This window comes from Melospiza georgiana, chromosome 4, assembly GCF_028018845.1.
Source record: "Melospiza georgiana isolate bMelGeo1 chromosome 4, bMelGeo1.pri, whole genome shotgun sequence".
Classification (NCBI taxonomy): Eukaryota; Metazoa; Chordata; class Aves; order Passeriformes; family Passerellidae; genus Melospiza; species Melospiza georgiana.
The window spans coordinates 3,018,259-3,044,438 of record NC_080433.1 but is presented as its reverse complement, the minus strand read 5'-3'; the positions used below and the strand labels follow the sequence as shown (position 1 = coordinate 3,044,438).

The window sequence follows — 26,180 nt, the reverse complement described above, 5'->3', positions numbered from 1 at the left end:
CCATTGCAGAACTTTCTCCCCCTTGCTGGAAAAGCTTTTTGCTGCTCTCCAAGCTGGATTTCCCTTGGCCCAGCTCAGGCTGTGTGCTCTGGGTGTGCCAGTGCTGCTGCAGACAGAGCCCAGGGGCAGCTGGGCACAGGCACCTTTCAGGTGAGTGATGAGTGAATAATACAGGGAACGTAGGAAAAAAAAAGGAAAAACCAAATGGCATCCCAGGGACAGAGCTCTGGCACTCTCTGTGCCCAGAATCCACGTGGACACACCTATGTGGGCACATCACTTATCACTCTGTAGACTGTTATTCCATAGCTACCTAGCTCCTAGGATTTTTTCCTGCCCTTCCTCTTAGATTTTAAAATAATAAGCTAAGCTTCTAACACATTCCTGAAATACTGTTTAGTCTTATTTTCAAGGAGAGGACCTACAAGAAGAACATTTTGTTTTCCAGTCAGAATCTGAGAAGACACAATAAGAAATGGGGCAAAGAAGCCCTGGATCAAATCCAATGGAGCAGAATCCAGGGGTAAAATTGCCTGAATTCTGAATCCAGGGGGAAAATTACCTAATCAACTGCTCTTCCAATTGGCCAATGTTTGTTAGATATGATAATTTGTTAAACCTATAAAACTTGTAGAAAGGTAATACTGGGTATACCCATGACCACTGGGGCCCCTGGAAGCTTCCAGATAAAGGTCTGCTTTTTATTTTGCTATTTTAACACCATTGCAAAAGTTTTTCTCTTTTGATATTAGGCAAAAATAGGAGGGGCACAACTGGGCGGAAAAGCCAGGGACAGATCCAACTTGTGCTCCATGGAGGATGTAAATTTTACAAATCTTCAGCACCTGCTTGTGGGCAGAAGGGCTCCTGCTTCTGCCACTTCTCCAGGCTCTGCCCTGGAATGATGAATCCTGCAGTACTGGAGCAGCCCCTCACCTCCCTGCGTGCCATTTTTTGCTCAAATCTTGAAGAACTTTCCAAAAATTCACAGAATCATTAAGGTTAGAAAAGACTTCTGAGATATTGGAGCCTTGAGGAGGATTGCTACAGCTTTCCCCACATAGGACTCATGGACTTGTCTAAAGCAAGGAAAACATCCTGTGCTTTCAAGCTGGACCATTCTTGGTTGTCACATTTCAGTCACAGTGACCCAGCCAAATGCAGCTTAGCCAGAGCCACATCTAAAAGTCCATTCATTAGCAGGAGTTAATTAAAATGAACTCTTGGATATGGAGACATCACCTGCCACCCTTGTTTGTTTTTCCCAATATAAAAATGCAAGGACCGCTGCAAATTTCTTTTGGTTTCAGCACTTTTCTTATCACATAATTAAAATGCAACGGGAAAGCTGCTCTTGCCTTTATTATTCATTGAAATTAGCAGGGAGAGGTCAGCAACTGTGCTTATTGCTGGGTGTTACTTTGGCTGGAGACACTGAGGGTGAGCAGGGGTTGTGTTGGCTGAGCACCGTTCCTGAACTGCCCTTCAGCCACTGCAGCCCCTCACAGCCTCACCTGCTGGGTGGCTTTGCATGGGAGGCATTTATGGAAGGGATGGAAAGCTTCTAGCTACCAGAAAATTGTACACACTCTTGTGAAAAACAAATGCTAAAGGTGAAAGAAGCTCAGGAACTTTCAGGAGGTACAGACACCACCTATAAGTAGCACAAGACTAAAAAATAAACCTAACCATAAACAATATTTTTCAGATTATCAAAAACTGTGAGAGTACCATCAAATAAACCAAACAAATAAAAGCCATACAGAATAGCGGACAATATTCCAAATATAAGTATAGAAAAGCGTAATAAATTAACTATATCACACTACCCCAAACACACCAAAGTAAACACTAGGGACTCACAATGTTTATTGTACTCACAATAATAAAAACCACCACAAAATAATTAGAGACTTACCCTACACCTCACACTATAGCCTGTAACACCATCTTAGGTCTTAAAAAACAAGTCCTTTAAAAACATAATACCCCTAAAATAATTGAATCAAACAACAAAACTCATTTGAAAACCAACCTTATTAGCACCCAAACTAAAGAACATGACATTGGGTGTATCATATCCCCTACCATACACCAAATACAAAGAAATGCAATAAACTATTAAAAACCACTATGTCTACATCATCCCTGTGGAGTCTGAGGATGATGGTCTCTGCTCATTCCCACCTCGGCCAGATCCCTGCCATCCAACTGCTCCCAGACACTGCTTAGAAAAGCAAAAAAATGCTGAAGTTTGGGCTGGGATGGGAAATGGTGCTCTTAGGAAGTGCCCCACTCAAGGCCAAAGCCAAATCTGCTGTCACAGAGTGTTTCTTGTGTGCTTTCCTCATGGGGTCATGGGGACAGTGTCACATTGACCTCCCTCCTTCATGGCTCTGCATATTCCTGTTTTCTGCATGTTTTCTGCCCTGGCTCACCTTTGGAGAGACACACACTCGTGTTTTGGGAGGGATGCACAGGTTTTTGAGCACAGATTTCCTCATTCTGGGCTTTATTTGTATCTCAGGGCTGGGCAAGGTGCTCAGAGCAGGTTTCCCCCTGCTCCAGGGACATCCTGAGATGTTTCCTCAAATCTTTTGTGCAGGCTCAGGGGATTCCTGAGCCTTTTCCTTGGCCTTCCTGTGAGGAAGAGTCAGGGCCAGCCTGACTGCTCAAAACAAGGAGGAAAACCTTCAGGGCAGGCTTAGAGTCTCCAGTTTCAGTTTTGCAGCCTGATTTCCCCACCCAAACACAAATCACTTCATCCTCTGATAGTTCCTGGGCTTTATTTTGTATCCCAGGGCTGGACAAGGCGCTCAGAGCAGATTTCCCCCTGCTCCAGGGACATCCTGAGATGTTTCATGAAGTCTTTTGTGCAGAGACTCAGAGCATCCCTGAGGCCTTTCCTTGGCCTTCCTGCAGGGAACGGTCATGTGAGGAAGACTCAGGGCCAGCCTGGCGGCACAAAACAAGGAGGAAAACCTTCAGGGCAGGCTTGGAGTCTCCAGTTTCAGTTTTGCAGCCTGATTTCCCTGCCCAAACACAAATCATTTCACCTCTGATAGTTCCTGGGCTTTATTTTGTGTCCCAGGGCTGGGTAAGGTGCTCAGAGCAGCTTTCCCCCTGCTCCAGGGACATCCTGAGATGTTTCCTCAAATCTTTTGTGCAGGCTCTGGGGATCCCTGAGGCCTTTCCTTGGCCTTCCTGCAGGGAAGGGTCGTGTGAGGAAGACTCAGGGCCAGCCTTGCTGCACAAAACAAGGAGGAAAACCTTCAGGGCAGGCTTGGAGCCTCCAGTTTCAGTTTTACAGCCTGATTTCCCTGCCCAAACACAAATCACTCCACCTCTGATAGTTCCTGGGGTTTATTTGTATCCCAGGGCTGGACAAGGCGCTCAGAGCAGGTTTCCCTCTGCTCTAAGGACACCCTGAGATGCTTCCTCAAATCTTTTGTGTAGGCTCAGGGGATTCCTGAGGCCTTTCCTTGGCCTTCCTGAAGGGAAGGGTCATGTGAGGAAGACCCAGGGCCAGCCTGGCTGCATAAAACAATGAGGAAAACCTTCAGGGCAGGCTTGGAGTCTCCAGTTTCAGTTTTTGATTTCCCTGCCCAAACACAAATCACTCCACCTCTGATAGTTCACTGAGCCCCTGAGCAATGACAGGGAAATGATGGGGAAAGGAGCCCAGTTGTCCCCAGCTCTTCCTGGCCTCACTGCTCCCCTTCTCCACGAGCTCAGGGGGTCCCAAACAGACCTGCAAGGGAATGGGGAGGGAGAAGGTGACCCTGCCATCCATCCTGACAGCATTCAGTGTCAGCTCTGTCCTGCTGGCAGCACCCTGTCCCCTCTCTGCTGGGATCCAGCACAAAGGACAGACACACTCCAATCCAATTTGTTACACTCCCACCTTCCAGAGAGAGGGAGGAGAGGGGGAGGGAGGTAAAAATCCCATTAACTTTATCAAGCCTTCCAATCAGGAGCAGTGGTAAATGCAAACTCAGGAGACAGCTGCTGTGAAGCCTTTATATTTCATTCAGCAGATAGTGTATCTTTTTATTGCACGCAGGAATTACTTCTTTGCCTCTTTTTTTCTCTTTTTTTTTTTTTTTTTTTCTTTTTTAAGGAACAACCTTTCTGTTCAACTTGACTGGGAAAAAGGAAATTCCGGGGGCCTTTTGGCAATGAGGTGAAGGCAGCAATGCCTGGCTAGGGGGTGACTCTGTGAGGAGAGGGAAGATGGGGAGATGTCACCCTGCACCTCAAATCCTACAGAAAATGTTACATCTCCCTCTGATCCAGGCCTAGGAAGAGAGGAGAAACTCAGCTCTGTTTCTGGGGTGGAGAAAGGGATGGGAACAAAAGTTTATCTCAGAACACGGAGCTGGGAAACGACAGAGAAATATTTCATCCTGTATGGAGTGAATATAAAATCACAGATTGGTTAGAGTTGAAAGATCTTAAAGATCACCTCATTCCACCCCTGCCATGGCAGGGACACCTTCCACTATCCCAGGATGCTCCAAGCCCCATCCAACCTGGCCTTGGACATTCCAGGGATCCAGGGCCAGCCACAGCTTCTCTGAGCACCCTGTGCCAGGGCCTCAGAACCCTCAGAGTAAAGAATTTCTGTCTTAAAATCTAATCTGAAACTCGCCTTCTTTTAGTATTAAACCATTTTCCCATGTCCTGTCACTCCAAGCCCTTGCCCAAAGTCCCTCTCCAGCTGTCTTGGAGCCCCTTTAGGCCCTGAAGTTGCTCTGAAGTCTCTCTGGGGTCTCCTCCAGCTCTCCCAACCTGTCTTCAGGAGAGATGAATGCAAACTCTCCGTCTTACTCCATGCATGCTAAATTAGACCCAGTTTAAATGTTTCCAGCTTAAATGAACCCACATCCCAGCCCTGCAGGGCTGGTGAGGCAGTGAAATCTCACCTGGCATGGTCCACAATGAGCCTGGGACAGCATCACTGAGGGCAAGCCAAGCCAGCAGCTCCCTCCCAGCACCTCTGACCTCAGCACCACCTTCCAAACAGCATCCAGACCCCAGGGAAGAGCAAACACCTCGGCATGAAGCCACATTCCTGTTTTGTGACCCTCACACCTTGATGCCTTCCCAGAGATGGGGTGTTTCATGTGCGGGAGAGATCTTTTAAAAAAATGATAATAACAAAAATCACCACCGTGGAAAGAAGTCATTACTCAGAGGGCTGCAATTTGGGGGTTTGCACTAAAACCTAACCTCAGGGTGTCCAAAATCAAGGCTTTCAGCTGACAACCCCCTCCAGGAGTTGCCTGGGCAACTGCCAAACGTTGTGACATTTGCCACACACACAAGTCCCTCTGCCTGCAGCTACCCTGCATTTAACAGCTCAAAACAACTCATTAGCTTGTTTGCTTTCTGCCTTGCGAGCAATCTGGCCTGAGCGTGGACAGAAAGCCCAGAAAATGGTGATGGGAGCAGGAAATGATGCTGCTGTTTGAAAGCCACGGGTTCCAAGGCCAGATTGCAGCCATCTGCTCTGCTCTGCTCTGCTCCAGCCCCTGAGCTCAGGGCAGGCTGATCCTGAGAGCTCTGGGATGGTTCCCGAGGGCCAGCAGGGCTTTCTGCACTCCCCTTGCTGCCTGCAGCATCTCTGAAGGATGCCAGGTGCCAAGGAGCATCATTTCTTTGAGGAAAAGCTGGGATGGAGCTGTGGCTGGGTGTGTGGACCCTCTTGTATTTGTGTTCCCCCCAGATGAAGGGAGGAATGATGAATCTGACTCCATGTTCTCAGAAGGTGATATGATATGATATGATATGATATGATATGATATGATATGATATGATATGATATATTATGCAATGCTATACTAAATTATACTAAAGAATACAGAAAGGACACTTACTGAATGCTAAAACGATAATAATGAAAACTCAGGACTTTTTCCAGAGTCCCAACACAGCTTGGCACTGATTGGCCAAAGAGTGAAAACAACTCACAGCAGAATCCAATGAAACAATCACCTGTGATAAACAATCTCCAAATGCATTCCACATGAGCAAAACACAGGAGAAGCAAATGAGATAAGAATTGTTTTCCTTTTTCTCTGAGGCTTCTCCACTTCCCAGGAGAAAATCCTGGGTAAAGGGATTTTTTTCAGAGAATGTGAATACTACACTCTTGCTCCTGTTTCACCCATGCTCCTCTCACCTTGTTATCTGCATTGCTGCTATCTTCTACTGGATAAGGGCTTTTTATTTACATTTTAATTGTTTTTCCCACCCCAGCTGCCTCATCAATGCTCCCAGAGCTGCCCATTAGCCAGTCCGTCATCACTGTGGGCAAGCCTGTTCTCTGAGGGGGTGCACATGCTCATGCCAACTTTCTGGAACTTTCTGCTCCTCAGCACCATTCAGGAGGTGACAGAATCACAGAGTGTGTTGGGTGGGATAGAGAATCACAGTCTGGGCTGGGTGGGAAGAGATCTGAAATCTCCAGCCCCTTTCTAGCTTCTGCCAGACCAGGTTGCTTCAAGCCCTGTCCAGTCTGGTCTTGAAGAGGTCAATATTTCCTAAACCAGCAGCAATTCTGGATGCAGAATTGTCAGGCTCCAGCTGAAACCCTGCACGCACACACACACTTCTGGTTCCCAGAACCACAGTGGAATCCAGTTAATCCCTGTATTTACAATGTGCAGGTAAAATTCCTGCATCTCATTATGGACACATCCCTCATCCTCACAGCAGAACAAACAATCCCCAGCCACACCCGGCCTGAGATCTGCAGGAATTACTCTCTGTGACCACCAGATGGGCCAGGAGATGTGGCTGTGAACCCCATTGCTGTGTTGTGCTCTGCCTGGCACCCTGCCCTGCCTTCCCCCAGGCTCTCCCCACCTCTCAGCACTACAGAGCCATCGTGGGTCCTCTTCTGGATGATGTACGTGATCTGCTCTTTACTGCTGCTGGTTTTGGCAGCTCCTTCCGTTATTCTAACTGCCTTTGATGGGCAATTTCTGTCAGGAACTCCTCCCTCCCCTACACATACACACACTCAGACACTTAACTTCAATCCCTGACCTCTCATTGCTGCCTTCATTATTGCTGTGAATCGTTTCTTGGCCTCGGTCCATTCCTTCTCCTTTTGGTTCCTCTACAGCTCAGCTGGTTTTATAGACTCCATCATTTTCCAGCCCAGTCTCTTTCACTGAAGGTCACTGAGAGCAAATTCTGGCAGATTCAGCCACAATGGAGTCCCCAGCTCTCCACCAGACATCTCAGCAATGGCCTGAGCAGATTTTTCTACGATTTTTCATTTCCTCCAGATTTTTCTGCATTTTTTTCATATTCTCCAGGTGTGGTACCACACCTGTCTGTGGACCCCAAATTCAGACTACAAACAGCATTCTCTCTCCAGGTTTCTTTTTTCCAGGGGTCTTTGGCAAGAGAACAAGAACAGCCCCACTCATGCTTTTTCAAAACCTTTGTCCAAGATGAAATGCATGGCACTGTCTTTTTATGGCCAAAGATTTCCTAAGCCAGGAGAATAAATATCACCAAAATGTCCCCTCTGCCCCACTCTGCCTTGCAGGGAGTGTGGAGAGGGGCACTTGGTGTTCTTTAAAATGATCTGAGCTGCCCTGCCAGGCCAGCAGCTGAGGCAGAAGACACCAAAATCTCCTGCAGGTGCTGAGCAGTGTCCCCACACCAGCAGCCAGCTGGAAGGTGACAGTGGTTACTCAGTCTGGGTTATCCTGGAATTTCAGAGGGATGCATCAACTTTAGAAGATGCCAGGAAAACTCTGCCTGAGTGAACCACACTCAATCCCACCCTGTAGGGGGATACAGTATGGATAAATGAAGGTGATATAAAATGTAATCTTATCCCCTAAAGAGTTGCAGCTGGACCAATTACTAAAGATCAGGAGCAGGCCTGATGTTAACAGGCCACACTTGTAGCCAATAAGAACAGTGTTATCAAAGAGTGGATTGGTGGGATCTGAAGTCAGCTGGCTGCTGCAAGGATCAGGAACAGTCAGTGCTAGAGGAGCTGCCTACAAGAAACATCAAGGAGATACAAAACTCTGACGGTATGGAATCCTTGCACTATAATGATAATGGAACTCTGGATATATAAGACAACACCACCCTGGCTGCAGTAATCCTTGCTTCCCTCTTTTCCAGCTCAGCTGGAAGAAGGAGCAGGGCAGGCAATTCTTCCAAGGGCTGTTCTTGTGCTCCAAGCACAGATGGGGCAGTTGGTGACCCCTGAAAACCCCTAAACACCTCTTTGCTCTTTGTCTAGAGGAAAGTCTCTGCATGGAGTTTGTCCATCTCCCAGCTCCCCTGTCCCCCCCTGGCCAGCAGCAATCTCCTACCCAGGTCCATGTCAGCAGCTTTGGGCCGGTGGGAGCAGGGCACGTTCTTGAAGATGGCATCCAGGATCTTCTCCTTGACCTGGGTGATGGTGTCGCAGTTGAGGATCTTCACCGGGATCTCGGGGCTGTTCACGTTGTCGGGGTTCACGCAGCTCAGCACCTGAGGAGAGGCACCACACCTTGCACAGGGCACTCAGACCCTCTGCCTGCACCCCCCTTGAGGTGTCTGCATCCTACATGAGGGGTCTAGGGTGCAGAAAATTGTTGTATTTATGGGGTACCCCATGGCAGGAAGGAAATTATGAATCTGACTCCATGTTCTTAGAAGGCTAACTTATTGTTTTATGATACTGTCACCCTGTTTTTTTAAGATTTTCTAAGCCTTCCGATGTTGACGTTCTTGTAGTGAACTTTCTCATACACTTTCTGTAAATAACTCAATGTTTTGCATTCCTCTGTGGAAGAGGAGAAAGTTGATGGACTGTTGGTTTGTCCAGTGTCATTGGAGAGGTGGCACTGTCACCCTCCAATCCACTGTCACTCTTGAAAAGCTATAAATGTTACAGTCAGAAAATAAACTTCCCTTTTCCTTCACCTTGAGAACAACGGTGTGAGCTTGTGTTCTTTTGTGTCCTATAGCGACATGATACTAGAATATATTAAAGAATACTAAACTATACTAAAGAATACTGAAAGGATACAGACAGAAGACTAAAAAGATACTAAAGAAAAACTTGTAACTCTTTCCAGAACCTTGACACAGATTGGCCCTGACTGGTCATTAAGTCAAAACAATTCACATGAAACCAATGAAACAATCACCTGTTGGTAAACAATGTTCAGGCCACATTCCAGACCAGAAAAACACAGGAGAAGCAAATGAGAGAATATTGTTTTCCTTTTTCTCTGAGGTTTCTCAGCTTCTCAGGAGAAAGATCCTGGGCAAAGGGATTTTTCCAGAAAATGTGACTGCCACAAAAAATGGGTACCAAGGGTATTCCCTCCCTCACATGGGCACAGAGATGTGGTTTCACCTGGGGGTGTCTTCATTGTATTTAATCATGGAGTCACAAAAGGGTTTGGGTTGGAGGGGTCTCAATGACCTCATTCCACCCCCTGCCATGGGCAGGAGCACCTTCCACCGTCCCAGGTTGCTCCAAGCCCCATCCAGCCTGGCCTTGGACATTTCCAGGGATCCAGGGGCAGCCACAGCTTCTCTGGGCACCTCTAACCCTAACCCTCACCACCCTCACAGGGGAGAATTTCTTTCTTAAGAGCAGAAAACCCATGAACACCAGCTGAGTGCTTTCAGTAAAAAATGTTCATTGAGATGTCAAGGTGACCTAATTCAGGAGTGGCCTCCTTGCATTGTCACCTGGTTTTGATAATCCCAGTGAAAAGCTTTATGTTTGTCCATCAGCACAGCCGTGGAGCTGAGCAGACCCTCCTCAGAAGAATGTTATTAATCTGAAATGCAGGGCGCCTTAAGAAATGAAACACAAAGCAACATCAGCAGCCTTTGCTTTCACATACAGAAGAAGAAAATCAACCTAACTGGAGAGGCCTCTCTTTTCTCAGAAGGAAAATTTAATTTTCTCCACTCTGTCCAAGAGTAAATGCAAAGCATGTGGTGAGGGGGGATACCTTAAACACAGAGCATTTAACAGCAATCTCCCTGCTAAGCCTTGTCTGTGTCTCTGTTGATCATTCTGCTCATTTCTGGTGGCACAAGTGTGAAGTCTATAAAGTTTTATAAACTTAGCACACCTTTGCACTTGAAAGGAGTGTTCAGTGATGCTCCAGGCTGTACATGGTCATTAAAATGTTCCTGTGGCACTTTTACAAGCACAGAGATGTTGGTTTTGGTGCCTCAGACAAATTTTAACTTGACCTAAATTCCCTTCTGTAGCATGCAAGAGGTGCTGGACTGTGCATCACTTTCCATCTTCACCTCCTAAAATGCAGTGGGAACTCAAAAATGGGGTGAAATCCCATCAGCCTAATTACACACTGCCTCACCAGGCTCCCTTTGGTGGTGATGTGCTCAGCCAAGAGGGACTTGTGAAGATACTGCTTACAAAGAGCTCTGTGATCTTGCTGGATGAAAGGGGAGATGTAAATAGGAGATATTGATTAGATCATAATGCTATTATTTGTATGTCACTTCCAGAAGTATTGAAAAAGCATCAATTCACATCATAATAACAGCACAGATTTACAGTTCTGGGGCACCTTTCATCTCAAAGGATCACAGAATTGTACACAAAACTGTTGAAATGAGTCCAGTGTTGAAGGCCATTAGTTGGTCTGCAGCTCTCCTGGGTTATGCCCATTCCCAGCCCACAGGAACCTCTTCCTCTGCAAACTTCTTGGGTACATCCAGAAAATCCCACCTGATTGCTGCATAAAATCCCACCACAAGCTGCATAAATTTGCACTGGTGTTTAGTTTATGATCTTAAAGATGTTTTCCAGCCTAAATTATTCTATCACAGGGAAATGGAGCAGTGAGGGCAGCCTGGGACAGCTCTTTGGGGTCACACCTGGCTATGGGGACCAAGTTACTCTCCAGGTTTCTCTCTCAGTGGTCTGAGCTCAGCTAAAATGAGCTGGTGCCAGTCAAGGCAAGCTCTGTGGTGTGATAAATCTCTGATACAAACAGCTGGGTTTTGGGTCAGTTTCCCACAGAAGGCACTTGGTGATCTTTAAAATGATCTGAGCTGATGATGCCAGGCCAGCAGCTGGGGCAGAAGACCCCAAAATCTCCTGAAGGTGCTGACCAGTGTCCCCACACAGCACCCAGCTGGAAGATGACAGTGGTTACTTGATCTGGGTTATCCTGGAGTTTCACAGGGATTAATCACCTTTAGAAAGTGCCAGGAAAAACTGTGTCTGAGTGAACCACACTCAATCCCAGCCTGGCTGCAGTAATCCTTGCTTGCCTCTTTTCCAGCTCAGCTGGAAGAAGGAGCAGGGCAGGCAATTCTTCCAAGGGCTGTTCTTGTGCTCCAGGCACAGATGGGGCAGTTGGTGACCCCTGAAAACCCCAGAACACCTCTGTGTTCATTACAACGACTGTCAAGGCTGTCCCTCCAACATTTTAGGGAATTCTAACCCCAGTTATGGAAGCCAACTGCACTTCCAGAGCACAGTGGCTTTGGCATATATTCCCCAGGTTTTACATCATCTTCCCAGTGGAGTTTTCCAGCTGTTCTCGAGTGGAGTATGAAACTTTTCTCCATACCCATACAAACCAAGCTAGAAACAAATCTCAGTGCTCCAGCAGTGCTGCTCAGAGCCTTCAACACAATCTCTGATGTCAGCTGGTGGGTCCTGAAAGAACAAAACCCATGATGGGTTTTGTTCTTTCAGGACTGGTCACTCTGAGGGAAGTTTTGAGGTTTGTGGATCTCCCAAATGCAGTGCTGCTGCTCCATCACCCACCAGCTTCATTTGGGCTTCAGGGTCACTCAAGGATGGGACTGTTTGGGCACTGAGAGGACACCAGCACTGTTCTGTCATGAAGAAGTCTGTGTCCTTTCAGGATGTGGGGTCAGCATGGATGGGAATGGGAGTGGGAGCACATGGAGGAGTTATCTCTGAGCCCTGCTCTCCCACTGACTCTGTGTGGCCTTGGGACATCTCATTTCTCTGGATTTCTGTTTATTGACCTTTTACTCCATCCTCAGGCTTTTTTATTTTTTATCTGCTAGCTCTTCCAACCATGATCTGTCTCTGAGTGCCTGTGTACATGCAAAGCTTGGCTCAGCTAAGCCCTGATTTCCACTGCACATTAGTGGCATTTAAATAATAAAGGCACAGCTTGTGATTGCTCCCATGGTGAGGGAGTAATCCAAGGTGGCAGGGACACCTTCCACCATCCCAGGTTGCTCCAAGCCCTGTCCAACCTGGCCTTGGACACTTCCAGGGATCCAGGGGCAGCCACAGCTTCTCTGGGCACCCTGTACCCAGGGCCTCCCCATCTTACAGGCTAGAATTTTTCTCTAATTTCCAATCTAAACCTACTCTCTTTCAGTTTGAAGCCATTCCCTCTTGTCTTGTCACTCCAGGCCTCTGTAAATATTCTCTCTCCATTTTTCTGTTGGAATTCCCATATTGCAACCACTGAATCAGTTCTGGCTTTATTTCATTACTCTATATTTTTAATAAAAGATGTCAGGCAGCTCAAGGAAGGTAGAAGAAGGACGAAATAAAACAGAAATAAAGAGAAACAGAAACGAAGAACAATCCTATTCATATTCTGCTCCTTCCTAATCTCCTTCACCAGAGCTGATCTCTGCAAATCTGCTGAGATTCCTATCGGGGTATATTTGTCTGCTCTTGAGATGTAAGAGGGAGAGCTGATTATCATCAAACAGCACAAAGCCAGCAGAGGAGAGCTTTGTTCAGCCTGATGTATAATTACTACCCTTTGCTGGCTGCTTCAGATCAAGCCTAAAAGGATCGGGGGGATTTCCTTGGGTGAAAGTGATCGCTCTGTGGCTGCATTTTTTTCTCTTTTCTGCTCATTTTCTCCGTGTGTGATCAGTCTTCTGAAATTTTAGACAGCCACACATAACAGCAGAGAAGCAGCACTCTGCCAAATTCAGTAGGAAAGTCACGTTTTTAATATGCAGAATACAACTGTGGCCTTATTTCAGAATTAAGTCCACCCCCTCATCAGACTTGGATTCAATCAAAGCTCAGCTCTAAACTGGAGTTGAAAAACATGAAAGGGCATTTCTAGCATCAGCCTGCCTGGGCTAAAGTCAGACAGGTCTAAGACAGGTTAAGGTCTAAGACTTGGAACTAAATGATCTTTAGGGTCCCCTCCCAAACCACCTCATGATTCTGTGATTGGACACAGCCCTCAGAGATATCTGGAGCTAAGTGAGATGAATTCCCCTCATTTGAAAGTGCAAATAAAATAATCTGATCAGTTTAGAGCATCTTCTGACTGTCCTAAAACTTGGGATTTGCTGAGAATAAAGATGGGAAAGAGAAAAATTACAAGGATCATTGAAGGCTTAGAAAGTATTCTTCATCGAGCAGAGACTTAGAGTGGATTTAATGCATCCAGGGAAGAATGAAGGCCCACAAACACTCTAAGAAGAGATATCTAATGCTCTTTAATTGATGCTCTTTAATCAAGTGGGAAGAGGGTGTAATCTCAGAGCAGAAGCTAAAGCTGCATATATGCAATGTGTATCTTACCCTATGCAGACAATTCCATTTTGGGGGAAATGGCTCAGTGACAAGGATTGGTTTTCTTTCCCTTGAAATCTTTAAATCAAGCTCCTTTTTCTTTGACTTGTGCTCTCTCAGGAGGGAGGGTTGCACCAGCTCTAGAGCTGACCTGATAGGTCTATCTATAGTCCCTGACTATTCCTTGATGCTGAAATCCTCAAAATTTTATATTTTTGTACCCAGCTTTAGGCAGCGTTACCCTGCTAAAACACAAGAATAAATCACCCCAGAGGTTCAACCACAGGTTTCTGCTGTCTAAATGCCCTTTAGGCCTTGGAAGGTTGTGGATCAGCCCAGAGGAAGGCGTGCCCAGAGCACTCACCAGGGTCTTGTAGTCGATCTGCTGCCGGATGAGCTTGTCCTCGCTCAGCGAGTACCGCGCCTCCCCCGTGATGGAGTCGATGGGGCCCTTCTCCATCTGCTGCTTGATGGCACAGAAAAGGGAGAAGAGGGGCTCTCCAGCACACTCCTGCAGGGATGAGAGGCAACCACCAGGTGAAACTACAGGACAGAATTGAGAGTCCAGCATGGGCATCCCAGGTCCACCATTCAAAATCGCTCACGGTGGATATCAATGGAAACCAGTCCATTCCAACAGCACAGGATCAGAGGTGACCCTCCACTTCCACAGAGTGCAACCAGCATGGTGGGACCCTTAGGGATGGTCCTATGCAGCCCCAGGAATTAAAGTTGATGGTACAAACCTCTTGGGCACATGGTGGGACCCTTGGGGATGGCTTTGTGCAGCCCCAGGAATTAAACTTGATAGTAAAAAGCTCTTGGGCACATGGTGGGACCCTTGGGGATGGTCCTGTGCAAGCCCAGGAGCTGGACTTGATGGTACAAAGCTCTTGGGCTCATGAGGGAAGTTTTGTGGTTTGTGGATCTCCCAAATGCAGTGCTGCTGCTCCACCACCCACCAGCTTCATTTGGGCTTCAGGGTCACTCAAGGATGAGACTGTTTGGGCACTGAGAGGACACCAGCACTGTTCTGTCATGAAGAAGTCTGTGTCCCATCAGGATGTGGGATCAACATGAATGGGAATGGGAGCACCTGCAGAAGTTATCTCAGACCCTTGGGACCCTTGGGGATGGTCCTGTGCAGCTCCAGGAGTTGGACTTCATGATCTTTTTGGGTCCCTTCCAACTCAGCTTATTCTGTGACCCTTTGACTGCCCTGCCATGGTGTCGGTGTTTCCTGGCAATGCCAGGGCTGTTCTGGTGATTGCCACCAGGCCAGAGCTTTGCACTGGTGGAGCAGGTAGTGGGATAGGTGCCAAATGGCCTGGAAGGAGATTTTAAAGGGAGATGGATGGCTGGTGCCATGTCCTGGGTGTCTGGGCAGAGTCCACAGACTCCCTGAGCACTCTCATGCTGCAGGCAAACAGGAATGTGCAGGCAAACAGGAATTCTCAGGCCCAGATGTGCCCCTGGACCCGTGTGGAGGTGACAGAGGTGTGGGGCCCTGCACAGGACAGCCGAAATCAGCCCCAGGCAGGCACAGCCCAGCTCACCTGTCCCTAATTTCTCCTCCTCACCATTTCCACTCACTCTTCCCACGTTTTTCCTCTCTTACTGCACTCTGAGCTTTCTGCTCCTGCTTCCCTTCCCCTTCATCCCTCCCTCCTTCCTGCCCTCCTCGCCCTCTCCTCTCGTGTCCCAGCTCAACCAGCCAGGTCATTTTCCTCTGGTGTAAATCCCGGCGAAAACAAGTTAATAATCGAGGCAAAGTGGCCCCTTTTTCAGTCCCTACACCTGTCTCCCACTTAATTAGCTTATCTGCCAGCAGCATATTGCTTCTGTGTGCCTGTCTCCTGCCCTTATCAGGCCTCTGTTCAGGCTAAGGCAAGAAGACAAGTAGCTGAGTGGGGTGAAAAAAGCCTATTATAAAAGCAGCTCTTTAGAGAGTCACCTCCTTATATCCTTTCCTTTCAGCTGAAAGCAGGGATCTGATACTGGAGTCACTGAAATTGCCTTCCAGGGACCTTCAAAACTTTCCCATGTGCTCGTCCTTGAACTGGGGAAGGCTCAGGGGGATTGGGGTTTATTTGTGCAGCCTCAAATTGCCTGGCAGAGGTGGTTATTGTGTCCAAATGAGGATGTGAGGTGGGAGGATATTTAGCAGCTGCAGTGGGAATGGGGGAGAGGTGCAGAGCTCAGCTCCTTCCATGAAGGCTGGCTCTGAGCTTAGCAATTGTGATTCTTGAGGCTCAGGGAAAATTGGATCCCCGTGCAGTCAGTGGCAGGGCTCAAGGACTGAAATACTTTTTCAACTCCACAAAGCCCAAGGAGACCTTCCAGGAGGAATGAGAGAGCTCAGGGGGTGCCCCAAATCCGTGCACTCAAGCTTTGCTGATGGGTGCACCTCCACTCCTCGTGGGGCTGTCTCAGTGCTGCCCCAGAGCTGGGGTGGCAGGAGATCTCCATCCCCTGTGCACTGGAAATATGGGTCACCACATGATGGAGACCTCAGGCTGCTGTTGAAAGGACAGCTTTTTCCACACAGGTCTCAGGCAGGCTCTGAAATCCTTCCCATTTCCACACTGACCCTTAGATCCCATCTCTGTACAAGAGAGGGCCCAACAAGTTGCCTCTCTCTAACAAATTGTCCCTCTTTGTTCTCCCTGGGTCAGAAAATAGCCCAGCTCCTATTAGGCAGTGACCTCCTTCCAGAGGCAAAAAAAACCAAAAGCCTTTAACTTGTCATCAGGGAAGTTTTCACCCCAAGTGATCCTCACCAAGAAGGAATGCTTTAGAGCAGCTGTTTTTCCAGGCATGCTCCTGCTCTTACCTTGAGGAACTTGTAGAGGAGGAAGGTGAACCAGTTGGTGAGCATTTTCTCAGCCACAGACTCTGTCCTAAAGTGGAGAAAAGAGGGAATTGGAAATGAGTTTGTCATGCTGGTCCTATTAAAATATTGCACTTTTCTATCTTCCTGCCCAGTGGGCAATCTGGCATGGCACCATCAGGATTTAGCATGTCCTGGGTTCCCTGTTTTAGTTTTGGATTTAGGAAACCTGCAGGAAAACCCTTGCTGCCCTGTTGATTCTCCTGTGGCTACAAGTCCCTGTGTGTGTCTGTTTTCCAGTGTCTCCAACAACGAGGAGGAGTTGATGACATTTGAGGGAATCTTCTCCAAAGAGCTCGGGGCGGATAAATCCATCAAATCTGAGGAGCTCAGAGCGAGGCCATATGTCAGGGAGGCTGGATAAATACTCAGGAGAGACAGATCTGAGTCTCTGGGGAGCAGCTATCTGGCACTGCCTATCTCCCTGGCATTTGGGAGTGATTACACTCCTCAATGTGTCACTGTGGCACACGCTCAGAGCTCATCCTTCTGCCCTTGAGCGCTCTGTCCTCAATCAAACAAAAATCCATCTCCAGGCTTCAGGGTGAGCTTCTCCTGCAGAAACTTGTGCTGGCTGCAGCCCATGCACTGTTGTCCCTCTCTTCTGCTGATTTCCACTAACTCCCAGATCTGGGAGAGAAATGAGATCCCAAAATGCAGCTGAAGACTCTCCAGGTGTCTGTAGTTAACTCAGGAACAAGAGACACAGCTGGGAAATCCACGTCCTAGGCAGGAGATGGAGAAAAAACTAGAGAAACCAAGAGAAATTAGGGGAAACCAAGAAAAAAAGAAGAGTCCCTGCCTGGAAGAATTAAAGTGGGTCCTCCTCGTCATGGCTCTCACCAAAGCCATGCAGAGGTTCTTGCTTGTTGTTGCTGCTGCTCTCTGTCCAGAAAATCTTTTGGGGCCATAAATGTAATGCAGGGTGAATACTGGACACACCTGAGGTGGGAAAATCACTTCTACCAGCTCCTTTTTTCTGTCAAACTCCAAAACTGCAAAAGATTCCCTTTCATAGACTCATGGGGAGGGAAGAGAAGGGAAGCACCAAGCTGAATCCAGCTGCTCCAAAGAGCTGTCTGAGGGCCTCACACCAACATCTAACCCAAGGCACTGAGCTATTCACATGTTTTGTTCTGGTGCTGCTCAGTGATGAACTTCTCTGATTTCTCCTGGTGCTCCCAGGGTTTGGAGCACTGGATGTGCCTTCTTTGTTCACTGGCTCTCCTTCCAAAGGTCACAATTGACGTCCAACAGAAAGGATGAGACTTAAAAAAGGGCTGGAGGAAGGAGAAAGAGGAAAGATGGGATGCTCAGAGTGAGCAAGAAGGGAAGACAGATGGAGAAAAGGGAAGGAAAAGGAGGAAATGAAGCGGGGAGGCAGTGCCATCCAGCATCAGAGGAGAAGCTCAGGCAGGAAGCCTGGGGACAGCTGGAGGGTGGTCACCAGCCAGGCTGTAGGGCACATCAGGGAGTCAGGGAGTCAACTGACACCAAAGCAAAGCCTCTGCCCCTGGCATTGCTGCCCTGAATGCCAGCAAGTGCCTTCTGCTCCTTTGCTGCTGGTTCTCCACAGTGGGCCATGTGCCAGATGAAAAATCCCCCCAGCCCAGCAGGCAGCAGAGATCTCCTCTGTGTCTAAGCTGTCCATTGTAATCATCTGGGGGCTCCTCAGAGTCAGCTCTGAGCTGTGGCAAAGGCCACTCATCTCCAGAATAACCCCCTGATTTTATGTAGGGTCCTTGAACCAGGAGGGTTGGTCCAGTCTGTGAAAGGGAGATGAATCTGATCCTAAAGGCAGAAGAGGGAGCACTTCCCTAGGCAAGGAAAGGACATGAATTACCGAGCAGCAGATTCCAAACTTGAGGCTTCCCCCATAACTGTGGAGTTCAGACCTTAGGCCAGGCCAAGAAGCATCAATTCAAACTTGTTCCCTGTATGAATCCAGTTCTGTTGTCCCTCTCTTCTGCTGATTTCCACTAACTCCCAGCTCTGGGAGAGAAATGAGATCCCAAAATGCAGCTGAAGACTCTCCAGGTGTCCGTAGTTAACTCAGGAACAAAAGACAAAGCTGGGAAATCCACGTCCCAGGCAGGAGATGGAAGATGACGTCCTCTCACCAGGGATTTAATAGACTATATAAGTGATATTCCTATAGCTCCTACACAACATGATCAGGGTTTTCAGATTAAAAGGAAATGTAAGCATAAATTAACACTGTAAGCATGCAAAGAGCTCAAAATAAGGATTGAGCTTTTCCTCTCCTTGTGAAACTTTCTGAGGATCCACATGAAAATCCAGAGGTAGATTCATTCTGTAAATTTTGATCATTGATTACTTTCTGGTTAGGGAGGAAACAGAGCAATCATCTCAAAAGATGATTATGATGTTTATGTGGGCACCGTGGGAAATACTAAAAGCAAGAAGACTTCCAGAAAGCTGTAAAAGCAGGCCTTAGAAACAGAAAGAACAGAAAACTTAGAACTAGCTGCAGCTGCAAAGTCTGAAAGTAGGAAAAGTTACAATAGTACAAGCAAGCAAGGACATGAAACAATAGCTTGAGTTTTAGGCTTGGCTAAGATAGACCTAAAGACTGCAGAAAAAAATGCTTAGCAAGACAGTAGAAGGTTTTAAGCTTAATAATGGTTTAGATAGAAGGTTTTAAGCTTAATTGTGTATTGCTAATAGAAAGCATACAAGCAAGCATTGTGTGAAGCAGGTGTACATGTGCTTTTAGTAATTGGCTAGAAAAATTGTGTGTAAGGTTTAGCAATATACTATTGGCTAGAAAGTTTTTAAATGCTCTGCAACAGTGCCTTAGGTTGGAAATGGGGGTATTCTATTCCCATCTGTCAGAGGTGGGGCAGTTCTTTCTATTCACAGGGCAGTTTTTTCTTTATCTCTCCCACAGCCAACCCTCCCTCCAGGAGATCTCTGCTGTCCATGGCCACTGAGTGTCCCTGCAGGGCTGATCCAACCCCAGCATCCCATGGGGAGATGCTCCGCCTAGGGGAGGAGCCAAGCATTCCTGCCTGGATCCAATCTGAGCCTGGCATAGCACAGCAGCCTTTGCCCCCTGCACTGCCAGAGGAGCAGCTTTCTGCTGCCCTGCATGGCCAGAGGGAGCCCAGGCCCATCTGCAGCAGCCCTGGAGCTGCAGAGGAAAACTCCCCCCTTGTGCAGGATCCCTGCTGCAGCAGAGCCACAGCTGGCACTGCAGGAGGGCTGAGCCCCCATGGGATGGGGCTGGGACACCCCCCTGGCACACAGGGGGCAGCTCCTGCTCTCACTCTGACAGTGAATTACTTTCTTTATTTGTACTATTGCATTTGTATTTTTAATTTTCCTAGTAAAGAACTTTTATTCCTGCTCCCATATCTTTGCCTGAGAGCCATTTAATTTCAAAATTATATAATTCAGACGGAGGGGGTATGCATTTTCTATTTCAGGAGAAGCTCCTGCCTTCCTTAGCAGACAGTCTTTTCAAACCAAGACACAAAGAAATCTTTGGCTCCTGCTGGTTGTACATCAGCTATTGTCATCTTCCAATTATCTCAACCACTTAACGAGGCTGCAATAAAGCTCAAGGAACATCTCCCAGGCACTCCCATCCTGTTCATGAAAAACCCCAACCCAGGCACAGCCCTCCCAGCCCGGCTCCCTCCATGCCCAGCCATCCTTACCTCCGTAGCAGCAGCTTGGGGTGGTTCTTGCTCTCCAGGTTCTTGTCGATGAGGTCGGCCAGGAGCTGTTTGAGGACGTCGGTGGCGTACTCCAGCTTGCTCTGCAGCACCGTCATGATCAGCGAGGCCACGTTGCCGCGGTCGCGCATGGAGAAGCTGCGCTGCGACTCCAGCGTGCGGATGAAGGACAGCAGGAACACCTTGTTGTTGATGAGCTGGGCAAAGAGCTTCAGGCCCTTCTCCACACGCTCCTGACGGTAGCCAGGGACCTGAGCAAGAAGAAAGGGAGTTTCTCAGGTTTTGTGTTGCTGGAATGGCTCCTGAGGTGTTAAAAGTCTTTTTTCCCAGCCCCGCGACCGAAGAAGAAGTCGAGATTCCTCAGCTCTGCTTTTCAAGGTTGTTTATTTTGTCTTTTCTATAACATTCTTTGACTTGCTGAGATTTGTCCAGCAGGTTGGGTTGTGGCACAGTCCCTGCCCTTGGGGTGGTGTTGGCTTTTTATACCAAGAACTACGTGTACTTTATTTACAATAATTTTTCCACACCTATCACCTATGTTAGACAGTCTGTCTCCAAACCAATCCAGAAGTGCCACCATCACAGTAGAAGATGGAGGCTAAGAAGAAGAAGAAGAAGGAGAAGCCCAGATTCCTCCATCTTGCCTCTTGAACCCCCATTCTAAATCCCCAAAATTCTACTTTTTCACCCTGTGTCAAATTCACTATCATTCTACTCAAACTCCTGTGGCTTGCAAAGCCTCACACAAAGTTGGTAATTTTTTCCATGGGTTAAAATCAAAGGCACAGGTGTCTTTGACTCCATGCCAAGGTCTCTGAGCCCCCTGCCAGGGTCTTGAGTCCTCCAGGGCAGCCAGAGGAATGTCCTGGGTCCCAACAGGAGTTTTTCTTTTTCCCCCATTTTCCCACTGTCAAATGTACTGTTGTTACTCTCTCTTTGCTCTCATTCCTCCAGCTCCTCCGCTAAGGAAAGACAGGAAGGGAATTCATATATTATCTAAAGATTAGGAAGCCTGAGAAGACTCCCAGCCACGTTCAGATGATGTTTCCAGTTCTGTATTCCCCTCTCTGATCAGAACACCTGTGGCAGCAGCTCTCTGGCTGCAGAGAGAAACACAACTTTCCCAGGATTTGTTCTGGGAAAGGCTGTGAGAAGAGCAGAGAAAAGAATGAGAAACAATTCTTATCTTCACTTGCTGCACCTGGTATTGGGAACGTGTGGAATGTGTTATGGAGATCTGTTTACCAAAGGGTGGTTTCTTAATTTGTCAATGGTGATGGTGTTTTAATTAGAGGACAAATTAGGTCTACCTGTAGTGACTTAGGGTATAAAAGTATGGGTTTCTTAATAAAGATTATTATAGTCATCCTTCTGAAATGCATGGGGTCTATGCTAGTTATTACCCAGCTGGGGGCCTACCTGTGTTAAAATGCCAAATTTGGGTGGTTATTAATTCATATATGCCTTGGTGACATGTGTTGCTCTGTGGTGAGACCCTCTAGCTTCCAAGAAAGGTTTTCAAGGGATTTCAATACATCCAAAAGGGATTTCTGGTGCCTAAATGTGTCACCATGCCATGTTTTTATTTTAGTCAGACTGAAGTCTTACTCTGATTTCATCCAAAACTTCTTTCTCATTCCTGGAAGAATCCTGCTTGCAGAGGTGTGGAGTTCAGCTTTAGGGAGCTGGGAGAGGCAGAAAGAGAGTGACTGGGGAAAAGAGCCCAGGGTGAGGTTTTGAGGAGATGAAGAGAGGCAGTGAGGCAGTGGCTGAGATGGTGACCATGGAACTGGGCCTTGGTGTGAAGAGCCAGGCAGGTGAAGCTGTGAGAGCACACCCTGAGCTCCAGCTGAACCCCAGGGCTTGGGAGCTGAGCTGTTTTGGGAACAGTGATTGATAAGTCTCTTATTTCTCAGCTGTGAGAGGCTGATGAACTCATTTTTATATGGAACAAATTATATGGACCTCAGTGCTGGATTTTGGGCTCCACAGAGGTCTTTTTGATCCTTCTGGCTCTAGGCAAAGATGGAACCTAAAAAGAGAACCCCAAACTCATCCCTCTACTTGCTGAAGCCGTTCCAGCCCTTGAAAACTTTTATTGGAAGCTGGAGGGTCTCACCACAGAGCAGCACATGTCACCAAGGCATATGTGAATTAATAACCACCCAAATGTGGCACTTTAATTCAAAATAAGTTGGCTTGCTTAAACAGACAAGCAATGCAAGGCCTCTTATAGAGTTGTTACTTTTTAATTCTGGAAATTACAGTTCTGAACTCTTTTTGCATCCAACAAATAAATTACTTCCTAAATAGATTGAGGCAACCAACCAACCAACAAACCACCACCACCCATCCCGCCAATAATTATTTTTAACTCACTCACTTGAACATTTAATATTGTCTATCCCAGGATTATTATGGAGAATTAAAACAAAATAACAAGAAAAGTATTTTGTGCTGCATCTGGAAGCAGTTAATTAGCAAATGAACTGGAAATAAGTAAGGCCTTCTCACTGTGGGATCTGTGCTGGGGCCTTTTGCAATAAATAGCAATTCCTTCTGGGTGCTACAGAGAAGGGAGCAGAATGGGAGCTGCCTTCACGTTGGTAGCCAAAGATGCTGACACAGAGAGAGCTGGTGAAGCTTTACAAAGGATTAAGGGAAAAAAAAAACCCCAACAAATGGAATGAAAGGAAGGAGAGATCAAAGGTGTTGGATTGGAACATTAGCTCAGTGTGTATCTACATAGGGGAGCATCCGTGCTAAGGCCTCTGCAGGGGTCAGATGCTGCTCTGTATCAGCTGGATGGGGTTAATGAATGTAGGGATGGAAATTGGCTTGGGGATGATGGAAATGTTTGTGTGTACACACATGTGAGAGGGAGGTTCAGCACCCCTCGTTCCTCCTTTGTTGGAGCTGCTCGTCCTGAGGGAAAGCAGCTGGAAGCCCCTCCAAATCTGCACTCCAAATCTGTATGGCAGCTACGTGTAACTCAGCCTCCTGCCCAGCCCCACCAGCCTGCCTTGCTGACAGATCAGGTTTTTTAATGTCTCTCTCCACACAGTCGGGTGAATTTTGGCTCTTCCCCGTGTCAGGAGCAAAGGCGAGCAGGCATCTCTGATTACACGGCCAGCCAAGCGTGGGCCTGCCTGTGCCAGCTCCTGCTCCTCCTCCCTGCCAACCAAGCCCAGGCCTGGCCTCCAGCAATCTCCCAGGCCCATGCCAGAACCTCTCTGGAGCTCAGAGCCTGCCAAAGGCTTTGCAGAGAGCTCAGCCAACACCTTGGCCGTGGTGTGGCTCCTGATTCTCCAGCCCAGGTATTCCTAGAGCAGAGCCTGTCCATCTGCCAGAGCCTGGAGCACATTTTAGCCTGGCAGACCTCACCTGGGCTCCCACCAAGCTCCTGTCACCACTCAGGTGATACAGGCTCTGTGTAGACCCCAAGGTTTGTGAACAATGTCTCACAAATCTCCATCCAGAACGTTGGGGTGGAGGAGGAAGATGTGGGCAGTGTATGGACAGACTGACACTGTGTTTTCTGACCTCACTGAAAACCAGGATGCAGCAAAGGTGAACCTCCCTCAGTGGCAGAGGGTTATTTTTATAGGGGTGGGTTATTTTTATAGGGGTGGGTTATTTTTATAGGGGTTGCCACAAAGAAAACCTGGCCTCGTAGTAGTGTGAGGGTCATGCAAAGCTGGATGGCACAGGCAAACATGCTCCTCTGTCACACAACAGGTTTTCCTTGCCCCTGCATGGCAGAAAATATTGAATCCAGTCTAAAACTCAAGCCACAGAAGAGTTAAGACCAAAGAGAAGCTTAATTGAATAGACCTGTGATTTATGAGTTTTCCAAATAAGGGAGTAATCAAACAGAATTTAGCAGGTAACAAGTGACAGGATGAGAGGAAACAGCCTTAAGTTGTGCCAGGGGAGGTTTAGATTGGAAATTGAAAAAAAATTTCTTAATTGAAAGGATGAAAGATGGTGTAACAAGCTGTCTAGGGGAGTTCTGGGATCACAATCCCTACAGGTTTTCAAAAAGTGTGTGGATGTCACACAGGGGGACATGGCTTAGTGATGGAATTGACAGCTTTGGGTTGATGATTGGAACTGATGGTCTTGGAAGTCTTTTATGACCTAAATGATTTTATGATCCAATATGATCTACGATAACAGCAAATATTTCAACCAGAATTTTAATAAGGACCTGTTTCACCCCTTATAAAGTCATCACATTCCTACCACTGACACAGAATCTCTGGAATTCAGGACTGAACAGGGAGGCATGAGAGGAGCTAGAAACAGGAAATGTTGTTGATTTACCTCCAAATCCCTTAGGACTGGATGATCTTCAATGCCAGGGAAAAGCACTCTCATCGTGTAGGTTCGGTAGTCAAGGAAAGGGATCCCAGCTCCATCCAGGTCACTCGTCAGCTCATGGATGTCTGTCTGCAGCTCTGCAAAGGCTGGCACAGAAGCAGAACAACTCAGGGAGCAGTGAAAATCCAGATCAGCCTCACCAGAAGGGGAAAACTCTTGACCCTCATGAATGAGAATAAGGAATAAGGCAACATGTGGAGAGGAAGAAGGTGGATGAGAGCAGGGTCACTGTTCCCCAGGGACATGTGCCAAGGCTTTCTGTGGATTTTGAATTATCAATTCCAGTTAGGAGAGGATTGGGTGAAAGAAAGTCTGAACTTTCCTGAACTCTAGGATAGGGTGGAGAAAGTCTGAACTAAGTGAAAACAAGGAATGTCAGATTAGATCCAGGCTTGAGCCGCACCCACAGGGTTCAACACCGTGGTTCAACACTGTGATTTTGGCTCAAAGCTTTATGACTGATGTCTCCCTTCTACCAACACTCACACAGTGTCATCCTGCCTCCCTCAGCCTACCTTCTTTGCACTCCAGGGCCACCCTGGACTCCAGGTTGTCCATCTGCATCTGCAGGCGCTTGAGGGTGAGGTCGCTCTCCCTGGACTTGCGCTTGTAGGCGATGAGCACGGCCACGATGAAGATGATGAGCAGCCCGCCAGCCACCGCGATGCTGACGATGGCTGGCAAGCTCAGAGGGCTGTCTGGGGAGATGTACACCATCCCTGGGGAGAACTCCATCCCTCCTACACGAGCCTGGAGGGAAAGAAGCAAAGAGGTGCACTGAGACTGTCAAACTGAGCAGGAGCACAGAGGATCTCTGTCACCCTCTGGCTGAGGGTGAATGGTGACAGCCCCTTGTCTCTCAAGCCAAAAGGGGAGGTATTTGGATATGGAACAGCTTAAAAACACTTGAAATGATAGAATCACCTCTGTTGGCAGTCACTATGAACCCAGCCACAAAAGGATTTGTGGTGAGAGAAGTCACCGGTCACAATTTCTCCAAATCAGTTTGGGTTTCATTCTGGACTTTTCATACCCCATCTTGATGTGTTGTGTGGGGCACTGATGTCACTCAGGCCAAAAATACACACAGAAAACAGAGCTCAAGGCATGGTTTGATGGGTCCTAACCCCACAGTGGGGCAGAGGAGAGCTCACCCATTGAGTACAGTGGGACTGCAGAAATCAGAGCCACTATTTTCTTTTGACTCTCCCACCAGATAAAACTCTACTTGGGAGCCTCTGGGATAGTGAAGATCCACTACAAACCCCACAAAGCCTGGCCCACTCTCTTTACAGCCCCTATCCTAGCCACACATTGTCAGGGTGACTGCAGATGTTCACCAGTAGGAGCTGAACACAGCTTTTTGTTCTCCATCTACTTCCAGAGGTTTCCATAGCTGCTTCCAGCCTCTGGAAGAAGTAGCTGTGAAAGGGCCTTGGTTTTAACAACCAAGAAAGAAAGAAACCCTGCAAGCACTCCTGTTCTGAGCAAAATGTTCTGCTGAAGCAAGTCCCTTGGAGCCCTTTTTTACAACATGAACACCACTCCCAGCAGGAATCCCACAGGATACCACTGGCTTTAGGCTACTGCAAGGCTGTTCAAAGCTATCTGTAGAGTAGGCAAAGCTTGAGTGGTGGGAGGAAAGCTGTTC

General features: G+C 47.5%; 1 protein-coding gene across 1 annotated transcript in view; it reads right to left on the bottom strand.

The window, feature by feature from the left end:
• The window catches only part of PLXNA4 (plexin A4), a 510,488-nt gene that overhangs the window by 32,129 nt on the left and 452,179 nt on the right, over window positions 1-26,180 (bottom strand). The window contains exons 20-25 of the mRNA XM_058021923.1: window positions 25,045-25,279; window positions 24,473-24,615; window positions 20,129-20,397; window positions 16,389-16,455; window positions 13,920-14,066; window positions 8,352-8,511 (exon numbers count right to left, since the gene is read on the bottom strand). Of these exons, the coding sequence (XP_057877906.1) occupies window positions 8,352-8,511; window positions 13,920-14,066; window positions 16,389-16,455; window positions 20,129-20,397; window positions 24,473-24,615; window positions 25,045-25,279 (1,021 nt within the window). The remainder of the gene's footprint in view (window positions 1-8,351; window positions 8,512-13,919; window positions 14,067-16,388; window positions 16,456-20,128; window positions 20,398-24,472; window positions 24,616-25,044; window positions 25,280-26,180) is intronic.